Genomic DNA, 24,215 nt, shown 5'->3' with positions numbered 1-24,215 from the left:
CCAATACCACCCAAGGTATTGGAGCGAAACTCGTATATCTTAATCTCAAAGGGGTTGAAAAAATATTCGTAATTAGTTGATATATGACTATAATCGAATCTCCTTCAATGATGAGCCGATCTAAGAATTGCTAAGTATGTAAGTATTATTATTACATTTTATTGTTTATCAAAATTAAGTCGTTACTGACAGCGGCTACCCAATATTACCCAACAGACCGATCTGTTAGGTGCGGAAAGCTTCCGCCTACAAGAGTGGACGGAACCACTCTGACACCCACCCACACCACCCATTCTTGACCGCCTCTCACGGGATTCGAATGCGGGACGTGGTGTGCCCAGCTCTGATACCATGACAACGCTTAGCTAATACACCCAAAAAACCGATCTGTTAGTTGCAAAAAACTATCTACAAGAATGGACGGAACCACTCTGACAGTTACTGTATGGGTCAGTAAGGTGGACTTGAGTCCATACTCATTTCTTTCCAAATAAATAACGCATTTAATTATATATAAAATGACATACCAATAAGGATTTTTTTTATAAAATTAAAAAAAACTGAATAATTATACTAAAATATATTTATATTTGATTTTATATGTAACCATGGAAAAAGCTTTAAAAACCAGTAGTAGGCAGCATATATAGACTTTTACCATTTCTACAAATTATTCTTCTTATTTAACTTTTTCCACTTTTTTCCCATCCTGCAATTTGCATCAAAGGATTCTTAATCAAGCAAATAGCCATCACAGTCAGTATCAGGGTGTTGTGTTGAGACACGTAAAATCTAACACAAATATCGGCTGATACGGATCGGCTGATACAGGATTATATTCCTGTCACAATTATGTAACACATTTTGCTTATTAGCCTCCGAATAGCCCAAAAGAGAAAGCTAAACCATAGATATTTCACCAATGTCTTCCTCAATGAAAAGACAAACAGGGAAAAAGAGAGTGGTCCAGTGTCTAAGAGCAGGGAAGGTCTGGAAAGTTATCTTTCACAGATGAAGATATGTGGCGCGAGTCCTTCCCTGTAATGGCTTCTTGTTTTCTTTTTCCTCTCCTCCTGTGGGTTACCTAAACTACTCTCTTGGAAAGAGACATCTTTCGAGGAGGCGGCTTTCTATTTAATCCGCCTTACGCTCTTGTTCTTTATCTGCTGCAAGCAACTCCCCACAGCGATGGCGTATCTGTGCGTTTTACCGGGAGGCCCACCGACACTGCTTACTCTGTCTCGCAAAAACGATGCAGAAAAGAATTTGATGTTGGGTACGTGGCTGGTGAACAGCTCGGGTTGCCCACCACGCGTTTGTGAATTTTCCACAGCGACGCGGTCTTCGGCCTTCCTTCCCCTGCTGCAAATTTTCTACTGGTTTCTTCGGTTTCCAGAGGCAGCACACCTGGACCATTCTCTGGCGGAGACAGTTACTGCACGGAAGTGATTCTGGGTCGTCGTTGACAGTCTTTTTGGTATAAAATGGGTCGATCGGTGGGAGAAAATAAACACCATTGAAGAGCAGCCCAAGAGTCCCTCACTCTTTCTGCTTGAAAACCAGCCAGGAGTGATTAAGCTGGAATCTTCTCAGACTGAAGTTGAGTTTCCGTCATGGTTCACACAGGAACAGATAAAAAAAGACAAGTTCATCAAGAAATACAAAAACAAAAAAAAAAAAAGTTATGGGGTTCAACTGCATAAGTTGACAAGCAGTACCCATCCATAAAATATTGCAGAACTGCGTTGGGTCTAACAGATTTGTTACAAAGATATGATATAAAAAACAGCCCTGGGGAAGCTCACGGGAAATAACCCAAGGTTTGAAACTGGAGATTACTGAAATAAAGAAAGGTTTCTCAAGCTCCTGTATTAAAACAATGGTGTGCTTGAAGGATAAGATATCTTATATTCATTTGATTAAGAAGATTATGTAGATTTCATGTCTGATGAGGTGGGTGACCAAAGTGATCGAGCTGAAACCTGTGAAAGAGTGTAGAGGGGGAAATGGAGGGCTTCTTTTTGATTGTTTACAGTAGGCATATATGCTTGGCAGCTTTTTGTTTGAGATGTGAAAAGCTATATGTCTTTTGGGTTTGGGGCTTTTGGGATGGGAGAGTCCCTCCTTCCTCTCTCTCCCCTCTCTCTCTCTCTTGCTTTGTTTCACTGTCCCCCTCCTTGAGTGACCCTTGTGAGAGACAAGAAATGCCATCATTGCTAAAAACCAGATTATTCACTGGCATGGGCCACCATGATTTCAAAAAAAGTGTCACATGTCACACCTCAAAGGCCCCAATCTCTCAAAATCCCATGGCTAATCATCTCCCCTTTTGCAATATCTTTCCAGGAAATTTAAAAAAAAAAACTGAAAAGAGAAAACCAGAAAAGCCTTCTCATTGCATCCCCCCCTTCCCCATTTCACAAAATCCCATGGCTAATCATCTCCACCCTTTTTCATTCTCTGCTCTTCTCCTCCCTCTTCTCTGCTCTCTTCTATAGACCTTCATTTTTATGCTAACCGGTCTTCTGTTTTCGAGTTCAAAAGATACGGCAATCAGGGACTTGGGAAAGCCTCTAATCCATCCCTGAAGTTCATGAATGACGACGATGATCAAACTAGGCTAAAATCCAGATGCATGAGTGCAGGTTTTCTCAAGTTTGGCGCGTGCTGGTCACAGACCACCCGCTTTTTCAAATCTCTTCCTGCTAATTAAATGGTGGAACTGGATGGCCAAGAATTAACAATTTAACCTGAATCAAATTTTCTGCTTTTCTGTTTCCTTGTCTGTTTGATTCATTGATTGTCAGATAATTGTTACTGTTTGTTAAATTATTATTTTGATACGGAAACAGCATTCGATGCGGGGCCTTTGAAGACCTTCAGACCTTGTTTGTATGATGATTCCTTCAATGGCTTTTTTTAATATTTTACCAGTATTGTTTTCATTTTGCTAATGAAAAACAGAAAGAAAAAAATATATATAGGAACTGCGAATTTTTTTACGAAATTTTAATTCGAGGATTCGGCGGCTGAGGATTCCCCAAATCTCGCCCGCAATCACTGCACTACATCGGCCAAAAGAAAAAGAAAGAAAACATTCAATTCTCAAGGAGGAGGAGAATGAGAGGTTGAGAAGAAAACAAAGACAAAGTCCTGAAAAGTCGCTCAACGCATCCGGCTACTTTGTTTAAGGTCGAAAGAGTCCAACGGAGGAAACCAGGAAAGCCTCCTTTGGTTCAGTTCTGGTTTTCTGTTCTAAGTTCAAACTCTCTTCCTGCTCAGTGAAGATCATGCAAGAGAGGATCATGCAAGACAGGAAAGAGCAAAATGCATTTGCTGGACAGCTTGAAAAGACCAAATTTTTTGTAATCATGATGCCTCTTGGTCCTGTATAATCAGAAGAAAATGAACATAATAGACTGTATGTACATTAAGGAGAATAATTACTGTTCTATACTGTTGCTAATCGTAATGGTGGTGGTGGTGGTTGTGGTGGCGGCGGTGATGTGGGAGGAGAATCTCCCTCCTTCTTCCTACTCCTTTCTTTATCTCTCTTTTCTTTCTTTCTATTTTTATCAGCATATCCTTTAATCAGAAGAACAAATCCATGAATCTACCATACCTTCGCCCCTCGATGTTACATTATCCGGGCCCTTCTCTGCATGGAAATCCGTCGAAGAACTCGCGTAGTTGAGTTTACAGTTACCAACCCGCTGAGAGGCATCGTAGTTGCTATTGAAGTTCCTCAACTGAGCTTGATCCCCATCTCCGTGACCGGCCCCGTCGGCCCAGTTGGGAGGATGCTCCGTCCTAGTCGGCAACCCGTCGGACGCCATGAGACCCGAGAGCGAGCTGAGATGCGTGCTCGCATTCCCGTGGTTAACGGCAAAGTCCTCCAACATCCCCATTTTCAGACTCGGGTCGGCCGACGGGATCGTCGATGGACCTTGCTGCTTCGAGTTAAAGACTGGTAAATTGGACAATGGCGGGTACTTCGGGGGAGCCGGAGTCTGTAAGAGGGACTGAAACGTGAAGAGTGGGTTGTTCACGTTGAGTAGGTTCTGGTGTTGGAAGTTATTCGTAGAACTGGAATTAGTAGTAGCAGCGGCGGTGTTACTATTAGCTGATGTACTAACGAGTGTACTGGTCGTGTTTGAAGAAAGCACATCGAGCATGGCGGCAGCCGGAGAAGAGGAAGCCAGCGAAGAAGTGGAAGCAGAAGTAAGTTGCAGAGAAGGGAAAGAGGAAGATTGGATTTTCTGGGCGAAAGGGCGTAGGAGGTATGGTGGCGGGGACGCATCGGTGAGACCTGACCGCATGGCGGAGGCGGAGCCGAAGAGATCGAAACGGGTTCGAGGGAAGGGCGATGCAGAGAACGGCGGTGCCGGGATGCCAGTGAACTCCTGCACCATCGCCCGGAAATTGGACGTGTCGGTGGTGAGCACTGTGGTGGGAGCACGCCTGGACGCCCGGGATCGCTTCTTCGAGTTTCGTGCCACCTGCGGTTGATCGGCGGACGGCGGCGGCCTGTCCGAGACTGGCAATTGTATGGAGGGGCTAATCCCGCCGCCATGATACGTGCCGCGCGCGGTGGACGGGACGTCCCGGGTGGCGGCCGTTGGTGCCGACGCTGAAGAGGAACCGATCAGTCCGCCGATATCGGTGCAATTGGGATCGGATCTCAGGCCTCTAGCCCACACCATGTCGAGATTCAGAAGGGAATTAACTGTAGACGGTTGGGGAGATCGAGGGAAGGCGTCCATATAGTTAGACAGAGGGTCAAAAGCATGAGAGGACTGAGGGTGGCTCACCGGAGGCGGAGGGGGCCGTGAGTTGGACATGGAACATAGCTGGCCGGAAGAATTCAAGAACGCCGAAATGGATTCGGCTCGTGAGTCGTACTCTTCATCGCCGCCGCTGGACGACTGCATACTGCCACTGTTACCAGAATCCATGGCAGGAACCAGATGAGAGAAGGACACACGGAGGAGAAAGAGAAAGAGATCGAGTTCCAGAGGGAGAGAGATCTCTCTATCCAACTCACAGCCCAATAAAGAGGAGCCTGAAACCTAAGCCATGAAGTTAATGAGATGATCTTCTACAAAAGGCAGGATAAAGTACCCATCTTCTTAAAAGCTCTGATCTGCTTCCCGAAACAGTCTCTTGCACCTTCTTTACTTCTCTTCGACAGAGTAGAGGCGAGAAGAAGCAGAAGAAGCAAAGCCGGAAAACCCAGGTGAGCACGCAACCGATCTCTCCGCAGTGCCCACCAAGAAGAACAACACCAGCAGAAGAAGTAGAAAGAGAAACAGACAAGGGTTTGGCTTTTCAGGTTGGTTGAATTAGGGTTTGACAGAGAGAGAGAGAGAGAAGAGGAAGAAGAGACAGAGAGGGAGCGGGAGGAGAGACTGGTTCCTTCTGCTTCTCTAAAAGAGAGGCGGCTTCAGCTCATGTTTCCACTTAAAAAAAGATCCTCTAGAGATTGAGAAAGTGGGGCCGCCATTAGAGGACGGCTGATGGATGGTAGCCGGTCAAAGGAATGGAGAGATTTCGAAATGGAAGTCTGTGTGTGCAAGGAGAAGAAGAAAAGGAGATGAAGTTTATAACCTCCGGTTAAATTTTCTTTTTTTTAAAAAACGCAAAAAAAATAAGATGGGAAGAATGAGGTAGGCAAGCAACCAAATTAGGCTATGGGGGTGGTGGTTGAAGCTGAAAATGAAGGAAACTTGTAGGAGACCCACTTCCTCTTCTCCATTTTCTCTCTTTATCTAATTACAAAATTATAAACTAAATATTTACACTTTTATATACCCTAATTAACTCTTAATTTAACTAATTTTTTTTAAAAAAAATCTAAAATCTAATAAAATTACGGACCCCCCTCCCTACATCTATTGTCCTAAAGCTGTTCATTTAACCATGCTTATTCCCATGCATCTCTGTCTCAAGATGAAATTCTTTAAATCCCCTTATTAAATCACCACAAAAATGTTATTAAAGAGAAATGAAAAATACTACCATTGACCATCTCCCTCTTTGTTTATTGATGGTTAGATTGGTTGAACTGATGATGCCCATGTTTGATGCAACCATCATCAACAACAAGCATCATGCATTAAATTATTGTAATTACCCATATTTATTAACAACCCCCAAAGAGTACATACTACGTAGATACACTTATTTACTTAACCTTAACCAATACCCTTTTATAGCAAAACTTTTATTTATTAACAAGGATACACATATGTACTATCAAATACATGTGTATTTTACATCGACAATTTATCCACTATAGTGCTTCTTTACTAAAATAATACGAAATCCGACTCACTCGTTGATTTTACTAGGTGACTTCAAGAACCCTAGAAAAGAAAAGAAAATGAGAATTTGATTATTATTATTTTAAAAATAATTAGTAACAATTTTTAAAAATCATAATAATTAAAATTTTATTTTCTACGGTTCCAAAGAGAGCATTAAAGTCATAAGAAAAATTTGTAACATTTATGGATCGAGCAATAAAGATGAAATTCCCTATCAAGTATGTGAGATCTGAGAGGTCCCTCCCAACTCCCTACCCTTCACAAAAATGTTAAAACTTCCATGACAGTTACGGCTGAGAGGAGGCTTGGGTCTTTGCGAGACTCTTTCTCTCTCCTCTGCAACCATGACTTCAGCATTTTCTCTTCTCATTCTAATTCAAACCCGGACCTGTTTCTTCCCTCGGCAGTTCATCCATTTACGGACTGGCCGAAACCCAGAACCTGATCAACAACCACTGGTGTGTCCATCTCTTTTATTCATTAATGTCGAAAAAAACTTCAGGCGTTTGAAACAGATCAGATAAGTATCGATCGTTTGAGGTTAAGACACAGAATTTTATCTTTTTTTTTTTTTTTTTGGGGGAGGAGATTACGGAGTAGGATTAAAGCACCGCCAGCGAACATATTCCCGAAAAGCTCGATGTCTTTTTGAATTAGCTTCGAATATGTATTTCTCCCTCCCCTTTTTTCAGTGCTTCTGGCTTTTGGTGCTCTTTCTCACCGTCCATAAGGAATCGCAGCAGATGGATTGATCGAGTCGAGTTGGGGAAGGAGACGTATTTTCCAGATTAATTAACTTATTACGGAGCCCGTTCACACTTACGGCCTCTTAAACTTCAAGGAAGGTTACTCGTCAAGGCGACAATCATGGTTTTAGCTTTAATTAACCATGGTTTAAAATTTGCTTTTAGACACTAAATAGAATCTCTTTCTTACTTGTACGGATTCTCACATGAAATTATTTACTCGATTAATAAGTATTAAGTCATTCAAGAATTAACCGTTGTTCACTTAATTATCATTTAATTGTCTTGGTACCATTTGCACTCGGTGACACGCCAAGGGGGAGCGCATGGAAGTAACAAAAGAGTTTTTTTACAAGTACAAGTAAATTTTGTGACTTCCATTTTGTTTTCCAGGGGAGTGGGGCCAGTTACGAATGATTAAATTCAGTTACTTAGTGTCTTAAACAGTTCCATTTAAGGCTACACCCTCTGATGCTAATGACATCATAACAGCGATTAAACCCTTGCAAAATATATATATATATATATATATATATATATATATTTTTGCTCAAGCAAGGTACTACAATCAGTGCCATCATGGCGTGGGCCCGGATTGAAGTCAGCAAAAGGAGCGCTGGCCCCACAGTTTATGATGTGGGCCCAAGTTAAAAAATGTGAGTGGGAGTTTTGTACAATTGGTGGGTTATCTCATTCAGGGCTGAAAAGACACTCTACCAAATCTTTTAAGTGGACAAGGAAAAGGGCCTCTCCCCCTCTTAGAGTCAAAGAAGATTCTTTCCTTGTGACCCCATATAAATAGAACTTAATTTACCTTCAGCTAATCCTGCTAAAGTTAACGTTGAATTCTCCCTAATCACTGCTCCCGACTCACCTAACCCCACCATCGACCCTAAATATTCATCAAATCCCTCTCAACCGTTAATTAAAAAGTGGCTCTTTCTTAACAGAATCGCTGTCATCTAATTAGGGGATTTTTTTTTTTTTTGCCATTTTGAATTTTAGGTCACATTGAATGAATCTTTTGGACTGGAACACACGGTTTCCGGAATTGAGAAATGGTCCCCCGGTTAGATTGAGCCAGTTTGAAATGTTGATGGCACGTTCCGTTCGCTACATTTGGTGTAACATCAGCCACTTATGGGCAAAGTGGTCACGATAACCTTCCTCAAGTTTGGGTTTAAATGGCCAATCATGCTTTCCAAGGACCATTTTGTGACTCAGCCGAATCGCCTCCGACTCATCCTGAGTCTTCTCGTGACTCATTAAGTTAATCCACGGTATGTTCTCGGTCCATTGTTTCAGGCCTCATATGCACATGACAAAGCCCATTGAGATTTGCTTCCGTACAATGCCACGTTCATCGAACACGTCCTCACTGTGCAGAAACGTGTCCTTCCTCAACCATTGCATGCATTTCGATGAGGGGAGAAGAACTGGGATTGTACTTCAAAAAACACCAGGGGAGGGAGAGATGAGGATAGGAGAGGGAATCTCTGTTAAAACCATATTCGATCGTGGGTACAATAAGTTGGCGACCTACCTCAAGAGGAGGCAAGGATCCAAGCGGAAGAATTTTCCGATACTGAAGCATCATCCTGCGGCACAAGAACATGCAGAATTCACGGTAGAGACTGTGGAAGCCATTAAAGGAGATGTGAAGGGGAAGGTGAAAGAGTTCAGGATCTATCGTTGGAACCCAGATAGGCCTGAAATCAAGCCCTTTCTGCAGTCCTTCTATGTGGACCTCAAGACGTGTGGACCGATGGTGGGAACCGACTTTCCTGCTCTGCTTATGAATGACTGTGAAATGAAGCTGAGTTTCTTTTGTTCTTTGACCGTTACTAGGTTTTGGACGCTCTTCAGAAGATCAAGGCGGAGGAGGATTCTAGCTTGAGCTACAGGCGGTCTTGCAGAGAAGGAATCTGTGGCTCTTGTTCGATGAACATCGATGGGGGCAACACGGTGGCGTGCCTGAAACCGATCCATACTGACACTAGCCAGGCCACCATTATAGCTCCTCTCCCTCATATGTTTGTCATCAAGGATTTAGTAGTCGACCTCACACATTTCTACCAACAGTACAAGTAAGCATAAATGAGATATATATCAGTCTCCATCGAATTTAAAAATGCATTCCTGTTCAGAATGGATTACTGGATTACTGGATTACTGTCTGTTGTTGTCATATTGGCATTTATACAAACAGATAACATACCTCTTACAACACCTAATGTAAATGTAGATCGATCGAACCCTGGCTGAAGACAAATAAAGCGCCAGAGGACGGAAGGGAGTACAGACAGTCACCTGAAGACAGAAAGAAGCTGGATGGCCTCTACGAATGCATCTTGTGCGCTTGTTGTAGTGCCTCGTGCCCTTCCTACTGGTGGAACTCAGAGGAGTTCCTCGGTCCGGCCGCCCTGCTCCATGCTTGCCGATGGGTCTCTGACAGGTAAATAAATAAAAAATTAGCACATTCGTGGCTGAATTCATGAAAACAAAAAACCAAAATGGGATGGATTTACAGTGAACATTCGTTGTGCAGCCGAGATGATTTCACGGAGGAGAGATTACAAGCGTTGACGGAGGATAAAAAGAAGCTTTACAGGTGCAGGACGATTGAGAATTGCAGAGTGACATGCCCAAAGAGCCTAAACCCGGCGAGAGCCATTAACACCATGAGGACCAAACATCTCTATTATGGAGCCAGAGATGAATCGAGAGTTGCAGTTGGTTAATCCTTCATTTGTAACAGGCGAACTAAATTATCAATACAATAAATGCTGGTTCATTCCTGAGTCCAGAATTTTATGCTCTCGACACAAAAAGGAGTGTTTGTAATCGATGAATGTTCCAGAGAATCAACAGAGTAGTTTATAAAAAACAAAAAAAAACAAAATATGGCCCATGCAGGTCTCGAACCTGCGACCTTCGCGTTATTAGCACGACGCTCTAACCAACTGAGCTAATAGGCCATTTTGCTTATATTTTTCAATGATTTAATTTAGTTTAATTTATTTAAAATCCGATTGATTTGTTGAAATAGCTAGTCGACTCGGAAAACATGAGCAGAAGTGCTCGTGATGCGGTGTTCGCTTTCCTTTCCAGGTGTATCGAGTCAAAAGCTTGGTCAGCAAGGCTGGACACACTTTGCCTTGGAAAGAAAGAAGCTCATCAGAACATGTCCACCGTCAGATTGTCAATTGAAATTCCCATGGGGCTCTCTTTCGGCCACAGCAAATTAGCGCGGCAAATTTTCGTGGCTTGCCCGAATAGGTTTTTGATTTCATCTCTAATATCCATATCTTATACAACGATGAAGATTTTGTTGTCGAAACCTATGCTTGCATCTCAATTTCATAGACGATGAAGGGATTCATTCGATTGTTTTCGAGGGTGAGTAGACTTGTCTTGCTTTTCTGTTGCTTCCTCTGAAATGGTTACCCATTTGCTCTCGTTTGAAATGTATTTATGTTTTTTTTTTGTGTTTTTCAACTCTTCACTGTCGAATACTGGAGAGAAAATTTGTTGATCTTTTGAATTCCAAGTAGTAGTTACTGCTAGTTCAGCTGAATTGCTTTCACTTTTCTTTCTTGCTACTTGACATAGTTGTGATGCAATAAGCACTCATGCGAAATGTATTCGGAAACTGTTCCGCTTAACGGATATATCCAGTAGGCCAGTGAGATATTCCTCTTCAGATGGTGAAGTGATCTTTGCGTAGGATGCAAAATTGGTTGTGCAGCCATTGGATTTACTGTGTCACGAAAGAATGAGATGATATTATAGAAGAGAAACAATGAGGACAAAGCGAGTGTTGGAGAATGGTGAAAGATGATTTCTAAAACTTCTTTAATCAATTTTTTCTTGGATCTATGAGGGAAACAGCACTGTAGGTGAAAAGGTGGAACGAACCTGATGACAGATATGAGCCTTGAATCTTATAGAGGTTGAACTATTTCTGATAGTGGATGTTGTGCATATTCTTATAAAAAATTTTTATTTTTCTTTTTTAATAGTGGAAACCCCTTGCATATTTCTTTCATTTACACCAACGGTCCATGTCTTGTCTTTGAAATCATTTTTAGTCTGAGGATTTCCTACTGTATTGATCCTTTGCCTTGAATCTTATCAGGTATTGTTTTAACATGACTTTGTTACATTTAAGAAATTTTTTAAGATTGCCACGATGTGTTTTTCTTTGAAAATTTTGATTTTGTTTTATCAGCCAAGTAGATTGGTTACCCAAGTTTTGATCCCAGGTTATGAAGAAATTAGAAACCAAAGGATTCCGCAAGCTAATCATGGCTTTCATAAGTTCCAAATGTGTTTTGTTGTTTGCACAAGTTATATATGCTATTGGCTTCAATTTCTACCATTACTACTTCCAATGCCTGTTTGACTTCATCATTGGTTTTGCTACTCAATGGTGCAAAAGATTGTGAGAAGAAAAGTAATTAAATAGACAGAAAGTTGTAAGTATTTTGTGTAAAAAGGTTAAACAAGAGAAGAAGGAGGAGAAGAGAAAAGAGAGAAAAAGATAAAAAGAAGGCGATAATTTCACTTAGGGCCTGTTTGGGAATCCACAGAAAATAAAAGAAAATAAATGAAAAAGGAAGAGAAAGTTATTTTCTGTTGTTTGGCAACAAAAAATCATTGAGAGAAGAAAATAAAAGGGAAAATCATTTTCTCTCTTAGTTAATAATTTTTTTTCAAAAAATGATGGAATTTGTGGAGAAAAGAAAAGAAATAAAAACTTGAGAGAAAATTTTAATCATCAAAATTTTAAAATATTACTAATTTTCTTTTATTTTCCATTTTCTACATGTATCCAAACAAGAGAAATTATATTTCTCTTCCATTTTCCATGGGCATCCAAACAAGAGAAAAAAAACTCCTTTCTTTTATTTTCTTTTTTCTTTTTCTTTCTCTTCTCTTCCTTTTCTTTTCTCTCCACTTTCTGTGTTCCAAACACAGCCTTAATGTCACGTGAGTGAGTCTTAATGTCTTTTTACAAAAATGCCTCTTAAGGCTTGACACCACATGACTCACTAACTATATACCTAAAAAACATACAATCTGAACCATAGACTTCTAACATTACTTCTATCTAATTAACACTCCTACGGATTCATACATGATATGTAAAAGACCAAAATATCCCTACACATGTAACTTTAAGATGTCAGATTATATTCTAATGTTTAGCTGAAGCTTTACATCAGTGAGCAGTCTTAGTCCATCAAAGCTAAACAGGTGCCATTCAAGTTAGAAGCAGTATGAATTTGTTTAGATAAATGCAACTACAATGCATCATTTCGTGATTGATCTTGTTTAAATGATGAGTGCGTTATATTTCAATGTGGTAATTAAAACTGGGTGTTTTTTTCTGAAGGTTCCCTTTTCGGTTGTAGTGGATCACCAAACTATACAAGCAGAAGGGTGAATCCCTGACTTGTTTCACAGCCAGTTCCTCCTAACTCAAAGACATGGATGCCCTGTGCTGGTATATGGTTCCTCTGCCCCAGGTAAATGAGCAATGGCCATTCTTTTAGTAGTCCGTTTAAACTTTCTGCATTGCTATAGTCTTCAGTAGGGGAGAACAAGATCTGCTACAATCAACAGATCTTTCTGGTTCTGCAGCCTACAACTATACTATTTGACACAGGACATGTTAGTCCACTATAATGATGAGAGGACAGCAATTCCAAAAGTTATTGTTTCTACCTGCCATCTTATGTATTGGAGTTTGTACTTGCATCATCAGTTTGCAGTGGCTAATTCTGAACTTCGTTTTGATGACAAAATTTCTGAATTGCTGAAGTCTCTTTGAAGTCTGCACAAGTTCAGTGTGACGTGATCTTTCTTATTGCCTTCAGTATTTACTGATTGAGAATTTTTTGAATCTTGCAAAGGAACTTGCACTATGGAAGTATATTGTTCAAATTGCAGTGGTGGGGGGTTCCCCTCCTTTAAACTGAAGGAGTTCCATTGCAGCTGGATAGGCTTGACCATTCATCTCAAGCCCACTAAATGAAAATACCAACCTTTAAAATTAATTGATCTTCCAAGACAAGTGCAAGCAGTTCGGAAGAGCAAAATAATCCAAAAATTTGCATGGGTCTCTGTTCGTTGACCTAATCTGGGAGTAGAACCCTGAAATACAGTCATTTTGCTACTTAGTTTTTTTTCTGAATAAACTAGAGAAAATCAGAAGGTACCTTACTCTTATAATTATATGCCTGTCTACTTATTTTCTTTCATGTTGCACTTTTAGTATTTCACAACATTGTGGATTTTGTTAAATCTGCAACATATATTCCAGGATCACATCAAGGTGGAGGAAATGAGAAAACTCGCAATAAACCTGCATTTGGACCCCTTTCGGCTAATTGATACACAATACCATGTGGTAACTGATGCTGATCTTCGAGGCAATTGGTCACTCTTGTAGTTTGGGAACACATCATCTCTTAATGTTGGTCTGCTGGAAGTTCAGAAGATGGCCAAAGAAATTGATATTTTAGGTCCTTGATTGTTTCACATTTGTTTTCTCACATCTCTTCTAACTGAAATTGGAAAACTGGAGTCCTTTGGTATTCATGATATCTTTTTAACAATTATCTCCATCATTTGAGAATGTTTTTTAAATGTTTTCAGAATCCAAACATGGTGTGAATCTTAAATCGGTGTTTATTTCCATCGACCTGCAAAGAGATTCTCCTTCTCAACTCCAAGAATACCTCAAAGGTTCATTTTTTTTCGTGTCTGCTGTCACCATTTTAACTTCATTCAATAGAACTCATCTCGCTTTTGATAGCTCCTATCTTCCCTCTCAAAGAATTTGATCTGAGGTTATAGGTTTGAGGTTAAAGTGTTGCTTCAATAAGACAGAGCGTTGGAGTATTGAGCCTACTTCAAAAAGGATGAAGAAGAGGGCGACTGTAAGAAGGATGAGAACTCGGAATCATCTCCTCTCCGATTTCCACTCCATCTGAGATGTTTACAGTTCTACTCTTTGATAACAGGTACCTGCTGGACCCAAATATGGAAATCCTGAAATGTTTAACTGCAGATTATGATGCAGAGCACTTGTATGAAGGCATACTGAAGGAAGTGAAAAAAGCTTCCAGTTCAAACAAAGCATCAAACTAACACAAACAGTAGACAACGCTGCCTCCTTAATCTGACTTCATTCCTTTTCATCACTTATTAAGGATTGCAAAAGACACAGGTGAAGTGTTTTCAGACTTCAGCTTGTTTTGCCTACAGAGATGGATTGAAGGATTTGGAGGATCAAATCACGTAGGTAAAGCTGCCCTTTACGTAAGGAACACGTGCATTCCTTTCTCATTCTCAGTGATACTGATCTCTTTTCGTGTTCTTTAATTTTCTCGACTTTCTGCATGTCTCTCGAGCCGTGAAATCCAAGCATGAGAGCCTGAGAAGATCTCTCTGTTTTTCTTCCTTACGTAGGGATGCTGCAAAGCCAAAGCAAGCCCATGGCTCCCATCCTGCCGCTTCTTCCTGATGGCCGATATGCCATCTATTTTATTTTAAAATTTATCAAAATTAATGTAGACGAATATGGAATAAAAATATGAACTAGATTTATCCTTGAAGGTAAAATAAGAATTATAGTAAAATAAATAAATTCTGGTGAGTTTTCATAATAATTATTATTTATGCAGTAAAATATCAATTTAAAATACCTTTTATCGATAAATTAAGATACATCAATCACAATGCCCAGACGATTTCATCCCAGTCAACTCGCAAGAGATTTTTTTTTTTTATTAAAAATGAATTTAAAACTTAATATCTTTTTTGGGTTTTGACTTATTTGGTACGAGAACATCATGTATCGTATGACGAGGATTGGACGGTGGAGAATGAGGGCCCACTTTGGCGAATCGAGAATTGATATCAGATTGGGTGGGTGTGGATTGACATTAATACCCATACACGTGAGAAAGGAGGACGGAGAAGTCCCGAGCTGGAAAGAAATAGAAAAGAAGAAATGGTCTACGCAACGCCAGCTGGCGGTGCTCTTACGTGGGGAGCGCTCGAAGCTACGTGCATCTTTACCTGTGAAAAGAGGAAAAAAGTAACTAACATAAAAAAAGGTTTTTCTTTTTTTTCTCCCCAACAGAAATAGCAAATTCGAGGGATGCATTTTTCTCAATCGACCGGATTTCTCGTCATTGGCAACAAAAATGATACGTTCATTGCCAGCATTTTCCAGAAAAAAAGCAGAAAATTTAAAAATAAAACTTTTTTAATTTATTTCCCGTTTGAAGAAATAATCCCTTTTTTGTTCTTCAATCCTTCGTCTTCTTCGTCGTTGTGTCTCCTCACAGAAATCGAAATGCGTTGAAGAAGCGACTAATCTTTGAAAATAAGAAAGAAGTAAAAAGGCAGTTGGGTTTCTTGACAGCCACTCCAGGAGGTCGTGACATAAGGAAACGCACTTCCTGGGGGTAGGGCTGTGTCTTCGTCTTCATCTACAAGCAATCCGTCTCTCTTTTCCCTTTTCCTTTTTCTCAATTTTATCTTGTTATTTTAATCCGTCTCTTTTAATCCTCCGTATAGTCAATGGGTCTTTCTTCATTAATCCACCTCGTTCCCAGCTTCGGATGTTTTGAACTCGGGAACAGAAACAGCTGCCTGAGACTCGGGTTTTTCCGGCGGTTGCCCGTCCATGGTTTCTGATTCTCTGTTCGGTCTTTCCTCTTACAGTCAATTCAACAACCGTTTTTTCATTATAGGGAAGGTTAAGGAGAAACCGGTTCTGTGTTCTTTTCTCTCATCGCGGAAGCTGAGAGAGAAAAGAATGACGGAAGCGGTCACATCACCGTCTGAGAAGAGAAACGGCTGCGGAGTCATGGAGTTGTACAATGGAGTTTTCAGGCGTTCCAAGTTCTGGAGAAGAACGCAAGGTTCTGATGCCCCCAGGGGTGGCTCTCCAAAGAGCAGTAGCGGCTCCTATTCAAAGAGGAGAAGAGGAGGTGGGTCCGAAGAGGGAGCATCCATGGACAACCCCCCTGCTCCAAAAGTTGCAGAGAAGTACATAGTTTCACGATCGCCGTTAATGTCGAACCCGGTTCCTCCCAGTCGGTACCAGAACGTGAGAGCAAAGCCGGCAACCGACCTCGTCATTTCTAATTCGTTGTCGTCGTCCGGCTCCGGCGTGTCGATCAACAACGGAGCGCTGGCACCGGTGAGACCGGCCCAGAAGTCAGCCACCACCCTTCCTGCAGACCTAGACGTCGTAATGACGGACTACCGCAGCAACGGCAGCCTCGTCCGTGTCTCTTCGAGCAACATGATGGTTTTTGGGCACTTGGGTAACATTAGACAATCGGTTCCGAATGTGAAATCCATCAATGCTTTTGCAAATTCAAACAGCGTCCTAGATTTTCTTCCAATGACGGCCAAAGAGAGAGCAGAAGCCGCGGGGTCGGCCAATACGAAGGTCAGCAGGGGAGTTAACCGTAACGCCGTAATGGGGAACATCGTAAAGAAGCCGGCGGAGAAAGAGATTGTGAGAGAACCGGAAGGGACGATGTGCCGAGCTCTGTCGCGAAGATTAGAACCCGAAGAGTACAAAGAATTAGGAAATGGCGAATTCAGGAACGGCAAATTTGCAGAGGCACTGGCTTATTACGAGCTCGCAGTCTCCCTCGATCCAGAAAAAGCTTCGTATAGGAGCAACAAGAGTGCGGCCTTGACGGGGTTGGGCCGGCTTCTGGAGGCCGTAGAAGAATGCAGAGAAGCCGTCAGACTGGATCCTTCTTATCGCCGGGCGCATCATCGACTTGCTACGCTGTATCTCAGGTAGGGAACGAAGAAAATTAGTTAGCCATGGCTTGTTTTCCCGGGCGATTTCAAACGTAAACATCTGTGATTAAAAATAAAAATAAAAATGAAAAACCCATCTACAACTTTCTCGTTCTGATCAAAATTTTGCAACTTTAGTCAATCACCTGGTTTTGATCGAGTTTTTGTTTTTTGATTCCAGTGTTTGTGAGTTCGTGTAACAAAGCGTTGAAAACTAAGATCAGCATTACTTTAATTAATCCTTTACTGCAAAGGATTATCTGTACAGGGGATGTACAGAGCTTTAATGCTTGCGGAAGGTTTTTCTAAATGTAATTAAAGTTAAACCCAACGGAAAATGCATCTCTTAATTGAACAATTTATTACCGTAAAGAAGAGCCACTGAGGAAGTTTCTTGAATTAAATTTCAGATTAGGCGACGCAGAGAAGGCTATCAATCAGTACAGAGAATCAGGAAACGAAGCCACTCGAAAGGAGTTGGCCCAGGCCCAGGCCCTCCAGATCCACCTAGCCCGCTGCAACGAGGCGCGAAAACTCAAAGACTGGCACACCATGCTAAAAGAAGCGGGCTGTGCCATCTCCTTTGGAGCAGACTCGGCCCCACTGGTCTACCCCACTATCCTTTCATCGAAGCCGTTTGATTTATTCAATCTGACGTGGATTTATTTTTATTTTTATTTTTATTTAGGTTTACGCTTCACAGGCGGAGGCCCTCCTGAAGCTCCACCGCCACCACGACGCCGACGCGACGTTATCGACGGGGCCGTCTTTCGACCCGGACGCTGCCACGAAATTTTTCGGTGCCGCCGCGAATGCTTATATCTTAATGACTCGAGCGCAAGTCGACATGACCGCCGGCAGGTTTAGCTTCCTGCTTAAAACTAAATCAACAGGTAATACTAAAAACTCTTTTCTAATTTTTTTGGTGTAATCTGAAGGTTCGAGGAAGCAGTAGCGGAGGCTCAGAGAGCGGTGCGGCTGGACCCAATCAACAAGGAGGCGGGAGCAGTGGCCAGAAGGGCCCGAACGGTGGCGGCGGCCCGGTCCAAGGGGAATGAGCTCTTCAAAGCTGCCAAGTTCAGCGAGGCTTGTTTGGCGTACGGCGAAGGCCTAGACCACGACCCGCAAAACGCCGTCCTCCTCTGTAACCGGGCTGCGGCCCGGTCTAAGCTCGGGCAGTGGGAGAAAGCCGTCGAGGACTGTAACGCCGCGCTTAAGGTTCGGCCAGGTTATAACAAGTCCCGGCTAAGACGAGCCGACTGCAACGCCAAGGTAACGGCTTATCGGGCCTAACGGCCATTTCGTGAAGGGTAATTCGGTAAACCTATCTGGACATGGACGGTAATATGGATTTTTTGTATGGGTATAGTTGGAAAGGTGGGTGGCTTCAATACAGGACTACGAGGCGTTGATACGAGAAAAGCCGGGGGACGAGGAGGTGGGCCGGGCCTTGTTTGAGGCCCAGATCCAGTTAAAGAAGCAGCGAGGGGAAGACGTCGCCGACATGAAGTTCGGCTCCGACGTCGTCGTCGTCGTCACCAGCAACGACAGGTTTCGACACGCCATCACCTCACCCGGTACGCAACGAATCTAAAAAAAATATCGGAAATTTGAACCAAAGAGAAAAAAATGGACCGACCTGTTGTATAATTTTTTCGTATACAGGGATGTCGGTAGTTTTATTTTGCAAAAAAACATGCAACGTAACGAAGCAAATGGCCTTCACAGAGCAGCTCTGCAAGAGATACCCATCAGTGAAGTTCCTCAAGGTTTGCTTTCTCATTCCTGCTGAGAATTTCTTTAAAATAATTCTGGTAAATCCACTTTAATCGATCGGATAAGCTGGAATCTGGTCCCTGATTAAATTAAAATAACAAACAGTAACAGCAGATACACGCAACAGCTTCTTTAATCCGCGCATGCTTCATGAACATTAATGTTTGCTTAACGGTTTGTTTAATCAGGTGGATGTTGAAGACCATCCCTACATATCAAAATCCGAAGGCGTGGGCTCCGTCCCGTCTTTCCACATTTACAAGAACGGCTCCAAGGTGAAAGACGTCGACGGCAACTGCCACGACTTGTTAGAGAGTTCTGTAAAAATTTTCAGCACTTGATTGGAAAAAAATGAGTTACACAGAGGGGGAGGAGAAGGAATCCCGGCTTTAAGTTTTTAAGTGAAGATGAACGTAGGCAGGAGAGGATAGGTCCAAGTTAATATAAGAAAGAAGAGTAAAATAATAAAGAAAAACTGGGGACCAGTTCAGTTTCCTGCCGACTGCAAATTGGCCGGTGAAGCACCTGGAGGAGGAGATATAAAAGGAGAAGAAAGGGGACCAGAGGGGCCGGAATTAAGATTAGGATGAATACCCATTTTGTGTTTGATTAATGTAAACTTTATGCGATTATTGTGCGTCTGTGTCTTAATGGTTGGATTAGAACAACTGAAAGGGGCGAAGTGAGGAATTATATATGGAGCTTTGTTGTTCTTTGGTAATAGAAAGAAAGTAAGAATAACAGGAGTTTTTGTTTGTAATCACGGCTTTGCTATTGTTTATTGTCTTTTTTCCAGTGGAATAAAGCAGACGATTCCCTGCAAATGATCTCTGCGATAATGGAACTGATCATGGAGGCCTAAGTCTGTGTCATAAAACTTGGATTTTTTAACAATGGAGTCCATATCTTTGTCATAAAACTCAAACTGACTCCACTGTTTGAAGTGGGTTCTATTAGACTTGGTTCCTTATCTGAGTTGCAGATTTGTAAGACTTGGGGAAGGGTTAGAACCCGATTGATTGGCCCCTCCCCCTCTCTTATAGCAATGGTAGGGAAGGAGCCCCCTGCCCATGCATATTGTCATTACATTAGGGTTTCAATTAATGTTTTAGTTTTATTCGATATATCGGTATAGAGTATTATTTTTATATTGAATAACTTGTTTTATATAATTTTTATTTATTTATTTATTAGATAGTAGAATAGATAATCAAATAAATAAATGAAATAACTTACACATTTATAAAATTTAAAAACATAAAAATCATATTATCATAGATACAAAAATCTAAGAACAAAGTCATTATAAAGTATAAAAAAATCCTTAAAAAAATATTATACAATCCTTTAAAAAAAGCCACTTGGATCATCTTCTATGTCAACCATACAATTAAGTAGAGTTTTATTGAATTAATTTTATATAAAATTGGGTAATCAATTAATTAGATAATGAATAATCGTTATCTATTTTTGTTCTATTTAATAAACGATAAATCAATATTTTTGTTCTATTTTATTGAATCATATTTTTTACATTATCACTTGCAGAGATATTTTCTAACATGATTTCCCCCCTCAAACATGAGTTTTTGAGGACTTTAATATCTCACATCAATGTGCTTCTTTCTTGTATAATGCATTGGATTTTTAGTCCAACTAATTACACTCAAACTGTCACAACACATGGAAACACATTTGTAATCAACCCTAAGCTCATCAACTAACACTTTAAGCCACACGACCTCTTTAGCCCCTTCAATGGTAGCCACATATTCAGCCTTAGTAATAGACTGATGCAATTGTGCATTGTAACATAGAATTACAATTAATAGGACCACTTGCAAAGATAAATAAATTACTAGTAATGAACCTCCTTGTCTTTGCATAATTGGAATGTACATAACTATGTGCAACACATCTCATGCTCTAATCCTACAAACAATAGATCCCTTTAGATAACACAACATTTTACAACATTCCAATGCTATATATCTACTTACTACAAGTATTGCATGTGACAAATCAAGTCTAGTACAAACCATAATATACATTAAATAGTTCACAATATTAGAGTATGGTACATTAAACATATACTTATGATTTAGCTTCTTTGATGTTGAACTTGGCTAAAACCTCACTCACATATCCTATTTGAGACAACCATGCCATCTTGTTTTTCCTTTCTCTATGGATCTCCATGCCTAGGATTTTCTTTGTTTCACCTAGATCTTTTATGTCAAACTCCATATTTAATACTTGTTTCAACATTTCACTTTCATTAGAATCTTTAGAGCCAATAAACATTTCATCAACATATAACATCAACAAAATAATAGAACCATCTTGAAGGAAGCAAAAATAGAGAAACACATCATACGTACTCCTATGAATGTCATAACTCACTATAAAAGTGTCAAACCACAATATCGTTGCTTTGGAATTGCTTAAGACTGTAAATAGATCTTTTCAACTTCCACACAAGCTACTTTTTACCCTTAACCATCTAGTTGTGTCATATAAATCTCCTAATCCAACTCACCATAGAGAAATATGGTTTTAATGCCATACATAACTACAATCACAAGTATGAACTGAATGGAAATGTATTTCACCATTGGAGAAAACTCTTATGGAAGTCTACACCTTCCTTCTATGTACATCCTTTTTCTACGAGTCATATAATTTTTCTTTGTATAAACCCACTTACAACAACTAGCCCTTTTACCTTTGGGAAGATCTTCCAATTCCCAAGCTTGGTTCTTGTAAATTGATTCCAGCTCTTCCTTTATGAAATTCAACTACTCATTGTTATCATCAACTTTTTACCTCACTGAATGTGGTTTATCCCCCATACTAACTATCAATGCCAAAGAAATCATATCCTTAAACCCAAGGCAAATTGGTGCTCAACTCCTACATCTTTTTTAATTTCCCCTTAGCAATAGGGCTCATCATCATATAATTGTGCATCTTGAACTTTACCTGAAGAAATATCACCATTTGACTTAGTAGCATATATACTATCTTCACCATTCAACTCCTCCTATATGGAAATACTAGCATTCTCGTACCTTAGGGTTGCATAATAATATTCTTTCTTTTTTACTCTCCAATTGTACCTGGATAGTAGCATTACCCTTCTTTTCTTCTTGGACTTGATTTTGCACTAGTTTTTAAGAGGGAAGTTTCATCAAACACTAAGTCTCTATTGATTTCATATTTGATTGGATTTGGGCTATACAATTGGTAAACCTTAACTCCCTTCTAATATATTAGAAAAATATAATATTTAGATTTGGGGTCAAGTTTTGACCTTTGCCCATTTTGCACATAAACATAAGTGTCACATCCAAATATTCTTGAATTAAAATAATTAGTAGGCACACCTGACCATACTTCTTCTGGTGTGGCTTGAGTGTAACTGCTATGGAAGGTGACTTATTAATGACGTAACAAACTGTATTTATTGCCTCTATCCAAAAAACCTTAGGCAATCCTACAAGAAATCGGATACACCTTGCCCTTTCATGTGTCATCCTCTTCATTCTATCAACTTCTCCATTTTGTTGAGGTATGCCTAGAGTAGTGAAATGACGTACAATCCATTTTTTCGTGTAGAAATTTGTAATACCTCTTCTTGCACTAACAACAATTTCCAGTTCTCAAAAATTTCACCTATCTATCTGTATGTTTTTCTACTTTTACTTTTCACCCCTTAAAGTATAAAAATTTCAAAATTTTCCATCCTGAAGTACACCTAAACCTTCCTAAAAAAATCATCTATAAATAAGATGAATCACTTTACCCTTCATATAGATATCACTGGGCCAAAACCCAAACATTTGTATGAATATACCAAAAAATCCCCTTGCTTATGTGATTAAAAACCTTAAAACTCAATGTTATTTTCCAAGAACACGATACTTATAAAAACTCAATTTGTTAGATTTAATACCCTTGAGTAAATTTTGGTCATGAAACTCTTGCATACCCCTTTCATTCATGTTAGTCTTGCAACAAAATTGTAGCATCATCACCATTATATCAAGATGTTATAGTAGCACCACCTATAGCAGCCGTCCCTATCATGTGGTATAAATTTCCTACTCTCTTTTCTCCCTTTAATGACCACAATACCTCCTTTCTTTACTTTCATAATTCACCACACAAGTGTTAAATTAACTTTTATGAAGATACATATGATAAGAACAACCAGAACTAAGAAACCAATTATCAAATAGAGAATCCCTACTTGTAGAGATAGAAAGAACATCTCACCAACCTCCAAATCAGAAGTGACATTAGCTCGGTCCACATCTTTCCCCTTCTTCAAGACATTTGGATATTGCTTTTTTATGTGCCCTTCTTGCCTTTAGCCTTTGATTTGGACCATAACTTTTTCTTGTCTTGACTTCAATCTTTAAATATTTCCATCTCTTTACTAAGCTTTCTTATCTTGTTTGTAAAAATAACATCATATTTTTGCCTTTATCCATTAATGTCTCTATCCCATACAATGTAGTTATCGCGAGATGCTCGTAAGATAGTGGAAGAGAATTTAGAGGAAACAACACTTTATCATCATCTTCTATCTTCACTTCTACAATAATAAGTTGTGTTACAATCTTGTTAAGCTTGTTTAAGTAATCTAATAGATTTATCCCTTTGTCATATGAAGATCGTATAATTGATTTTGCAAATAGAATTTATTTGTAAGAATTTTCATTATATGCATTTTCTCCAACTTCAACCACAAACTGATGTCGAAGTTTCATTTATGAAATTGTACGCCACTTTGTTTGTCAATGATAACATAATGGTGCTTATTACTCTCATCCCATTTATCACCCTCCATTGAGGTGGTTTATTTCACCTTAATGCTTTGAACTACCCTTTATACACTAAAATGTCATTCATCCGATCTTGCTATATTCTAAAATTCTTTTTTTCCATCAAATTTCTTAACATAATACTTCAATGATGACATTTATGAAAATCTCCACAATTTGGTTCCTACACAAGCAATTATACAAACACCTTATTTACAACTCTCTTTGATACCAAATGTCAGGGTATTTCACCCGTTAAAGATCACAAACGTCCACAATTATGATAATTTAAATACATTATATGAGAAATTGACATGAAATTTTCTTGGTTTGACAAATCATGCCTACTTCTACAAGGGGAGTGTAGATTAATTTAACTAAATTGACAAAAATCAATACTAAAACCTATAAGGAGAAGTCAAGAACTAGCTTATAAGAGGAGCCCCATATAAAAGATTTTGGTAAACCGAAAATTCCCTCTTTTTCCCTTTCTTTCATTCTTGTCTTCCTTATCTTTTTCCTCCTTCTCTCTATCCCTCCTTTCTCAAACCCTTTATAGTGGTGTTAACTTTATGTTTGGTCTTTTGGGCTGATTTTAACCAGTAGAGGATATAAAGATGTTAAGATCTTGAAGTCAGGAGAAGCCCTCAAGAGGTGAAATTTATCAATAACTTTGCGATGGGGTTGGATCGAAG

The 24,215-nt window shown here is 40.0% G+C and overlaps 3 protein-coding genes, 1 long non-coding RNA gene and 1 other non-coding gene across 5 annotated transcripts; 3 read left to right on the top strand and 2 right to left on the bottom strand.

The window, feature by feature from the left end:
* Nucleotides 1–2,979: 2,979 nt before the first annotated feature.
* Nucleotides 2,980–5,469, bottom strand: LOC137942162 (chitinase-like protein PB1E7.04c). Its single transcript, XM_068787853.1, has 2 exons — nucleotides 3,623–5,469; nucleotides 2,980–3,387 (listed from the first exon to the last, which is right to left on the bottom strand). Exons 1-2 carry the CDS (start codon nucleotides 4,953–4,955, stop codon nucleotides 3,188–3,190), a joined length of 1,533 nt encoding a protein of 510 aa, XP_068643954.1. The 5' UTR covers nucleotides 4,956–5,469; the 3' UTR covers nucleotides 2,980–3,187.
* Nucleotides 5,470–8,546: 3,077 nt separating this feature from the next.
* LOC137940142 (succinate dehydrogenase [ubiquinone] iron-sulfur subunit 3, mitochondrial-like) lies at nucleotides 8,547–9,813 on the top strand. Its single transcript, XM_068785081.1, has 4 exons — nucleotides 8,547–8,840; nucleotides 8,921–9,159; nucleotides 9,318–9,527; nucleotides 9,621–9,813. The coding sequence occupies exons 1-4, from the start codon at nucleotides 8,547–8,549 to the stop codon at nucleotides 9,811–9,813; spliced, it is 936 nt and encodes a 311-aa protein (XP_068641182.1).
* Nucleotides 9,814–9,976: 163 nt separating this feature from the next.
* Nucleotides 9,977–10,050, bottom strand: TRNAI-AAU (transfer RNA isoleucine (anticodon AAU)). The gene has a single exon. It is a non-coding gene; the product is annotated as a tRNA-Ile (tRNA).
* A 290-nt stretch (nucleotides 10,051–10,340) lies between these two features.
* Nucleotides 10,341–14,643, top strand: LOC137942178 (uncharacterized). The gene is made up of 3 exons (XR_011110488.1): nucleotides 10,341–10,471; nucleotides 12,471–12,603; nucleotides 13,736–14,643. It is a non-coding gene; the product is annotated as an uncharacterized lncRNA (long non-coding RNA).
* Nucleotides 14,644–15,776: 1,133 nt separating this feature from the next.
* Nucleotides 15,777–19,373, top strand: LOC137940141 (TPR repeat-containing thioredoxin TTL1-like). Its single transcript, XM_068785080.1, has 7 exons — nucleotides 15,777–16,912; nucleotides 17,326–17,521; nucleotides 17,604–17,776; nucleotides 17,854–18,187; nucleotides 18,285–18,492; nucleotides 18,581–18,684; nucleotides 18,880–19,373. The coding sequence occupies exons 1-7, from the start codon at nucleotides 15,777–15,779 to the stop codon at nucleotides 19,030–19,032; spliced, it is 2,304 nt and encodes a 767-aa protein (XP_068641181.1). The 3' UTR covers nucleotides 19,033–19,373.
* The last annotated feature ends 4,842 nt before the right edge of the window (nucleotides 19,374–24,215 follow it).

The sequence above is a fragment of the Aristolochia californica genome, unplaced genomic scaffold (genome assembly GCF_029961685.1).
Source record: "Aristolochia californica isolate CCGP_79_NKW_82.1479 unplaced genomic scaffold, dmAriCali1.0.hap1 SCAF_9, whole genome shotgun sequence".
NCBI lineage: Eukaryota > Viridiplantae > Streptophyta > Magnoliopsida > Piperales > Aristolochiaceae > Aristolochia > Aristolochia californica.
Note: the sequence above shows the minus strand (reverse complement) of the source record. Positions and strands in the feature narration are given on the sequence as shown.

What these genes read in the sequence shown, in the direction of transcription:
- LOC137940142 (XM_068785081.1), top strand. Translation starts at nt 8,547, where the DNA reads ATGAGGATAGGAGAGGGAATCTCTGTTAAAACCATATTCGATCGTGGG. An exon ending in TCAAGACGTGTGGACCGATG is followed by an intron (nt 8,841 to 8,920) that starts GTGGGAACCGAC and finishes GACCGTTACTAG; the next exon opens with GTTTTGGACGCTCTTCAGAA. An exon ending in TGCCGATGGGTCTCTGACAG is followed by an intron (nt 9,528 to 9,620) that starts GTAAATAAATAA and finishes TTCGTTGTGCAG; the next exon opens with CCGAGATGATTTCACGGAGG.
- LOC137942162 (XM_068787853.1), bottom strand. Translation starts at nt 4,955, where the DNA reads ATGGATTCTGGTAACAGTGGCAGTATGCAGTCGTCCAGCGGCGGCGAT. An exon ending in TGTAACATCGAGGGGCGAAG is followed by an intron (nt 3,388 to 3,622) that starts GTATGGTAGATT and finishes CTGATTATACAG; the next exon opens with GACCAAGAGGCATCATGATT.
- LOC137940141 (XM_068785080.1), top strand. Translation starts at nt 15,777, where the DNA reads ATGGTTTCTGATTCTCTGTTCGGTCTTTCCTCTTACAGTCAATTCAAC. An exon ending in CTTGCTACGCTGTATCTCAG is followed by an intron (nt 16,913 to 17,325) that starts GTAGGGAACGAA and finishes ATTAAATTTCAG; the next exon opens with ATTAGGCGACGCAGAGAAGG. An exon ending in GAGCAGACTCGGCCCCACTG is followed by an intron (nt 17,522 to 17,603) that starts GTCTACCCCACT and finishes ATTTTTATTTAG; the next exon opens with GTTTACGCTTCACAGGCGGA.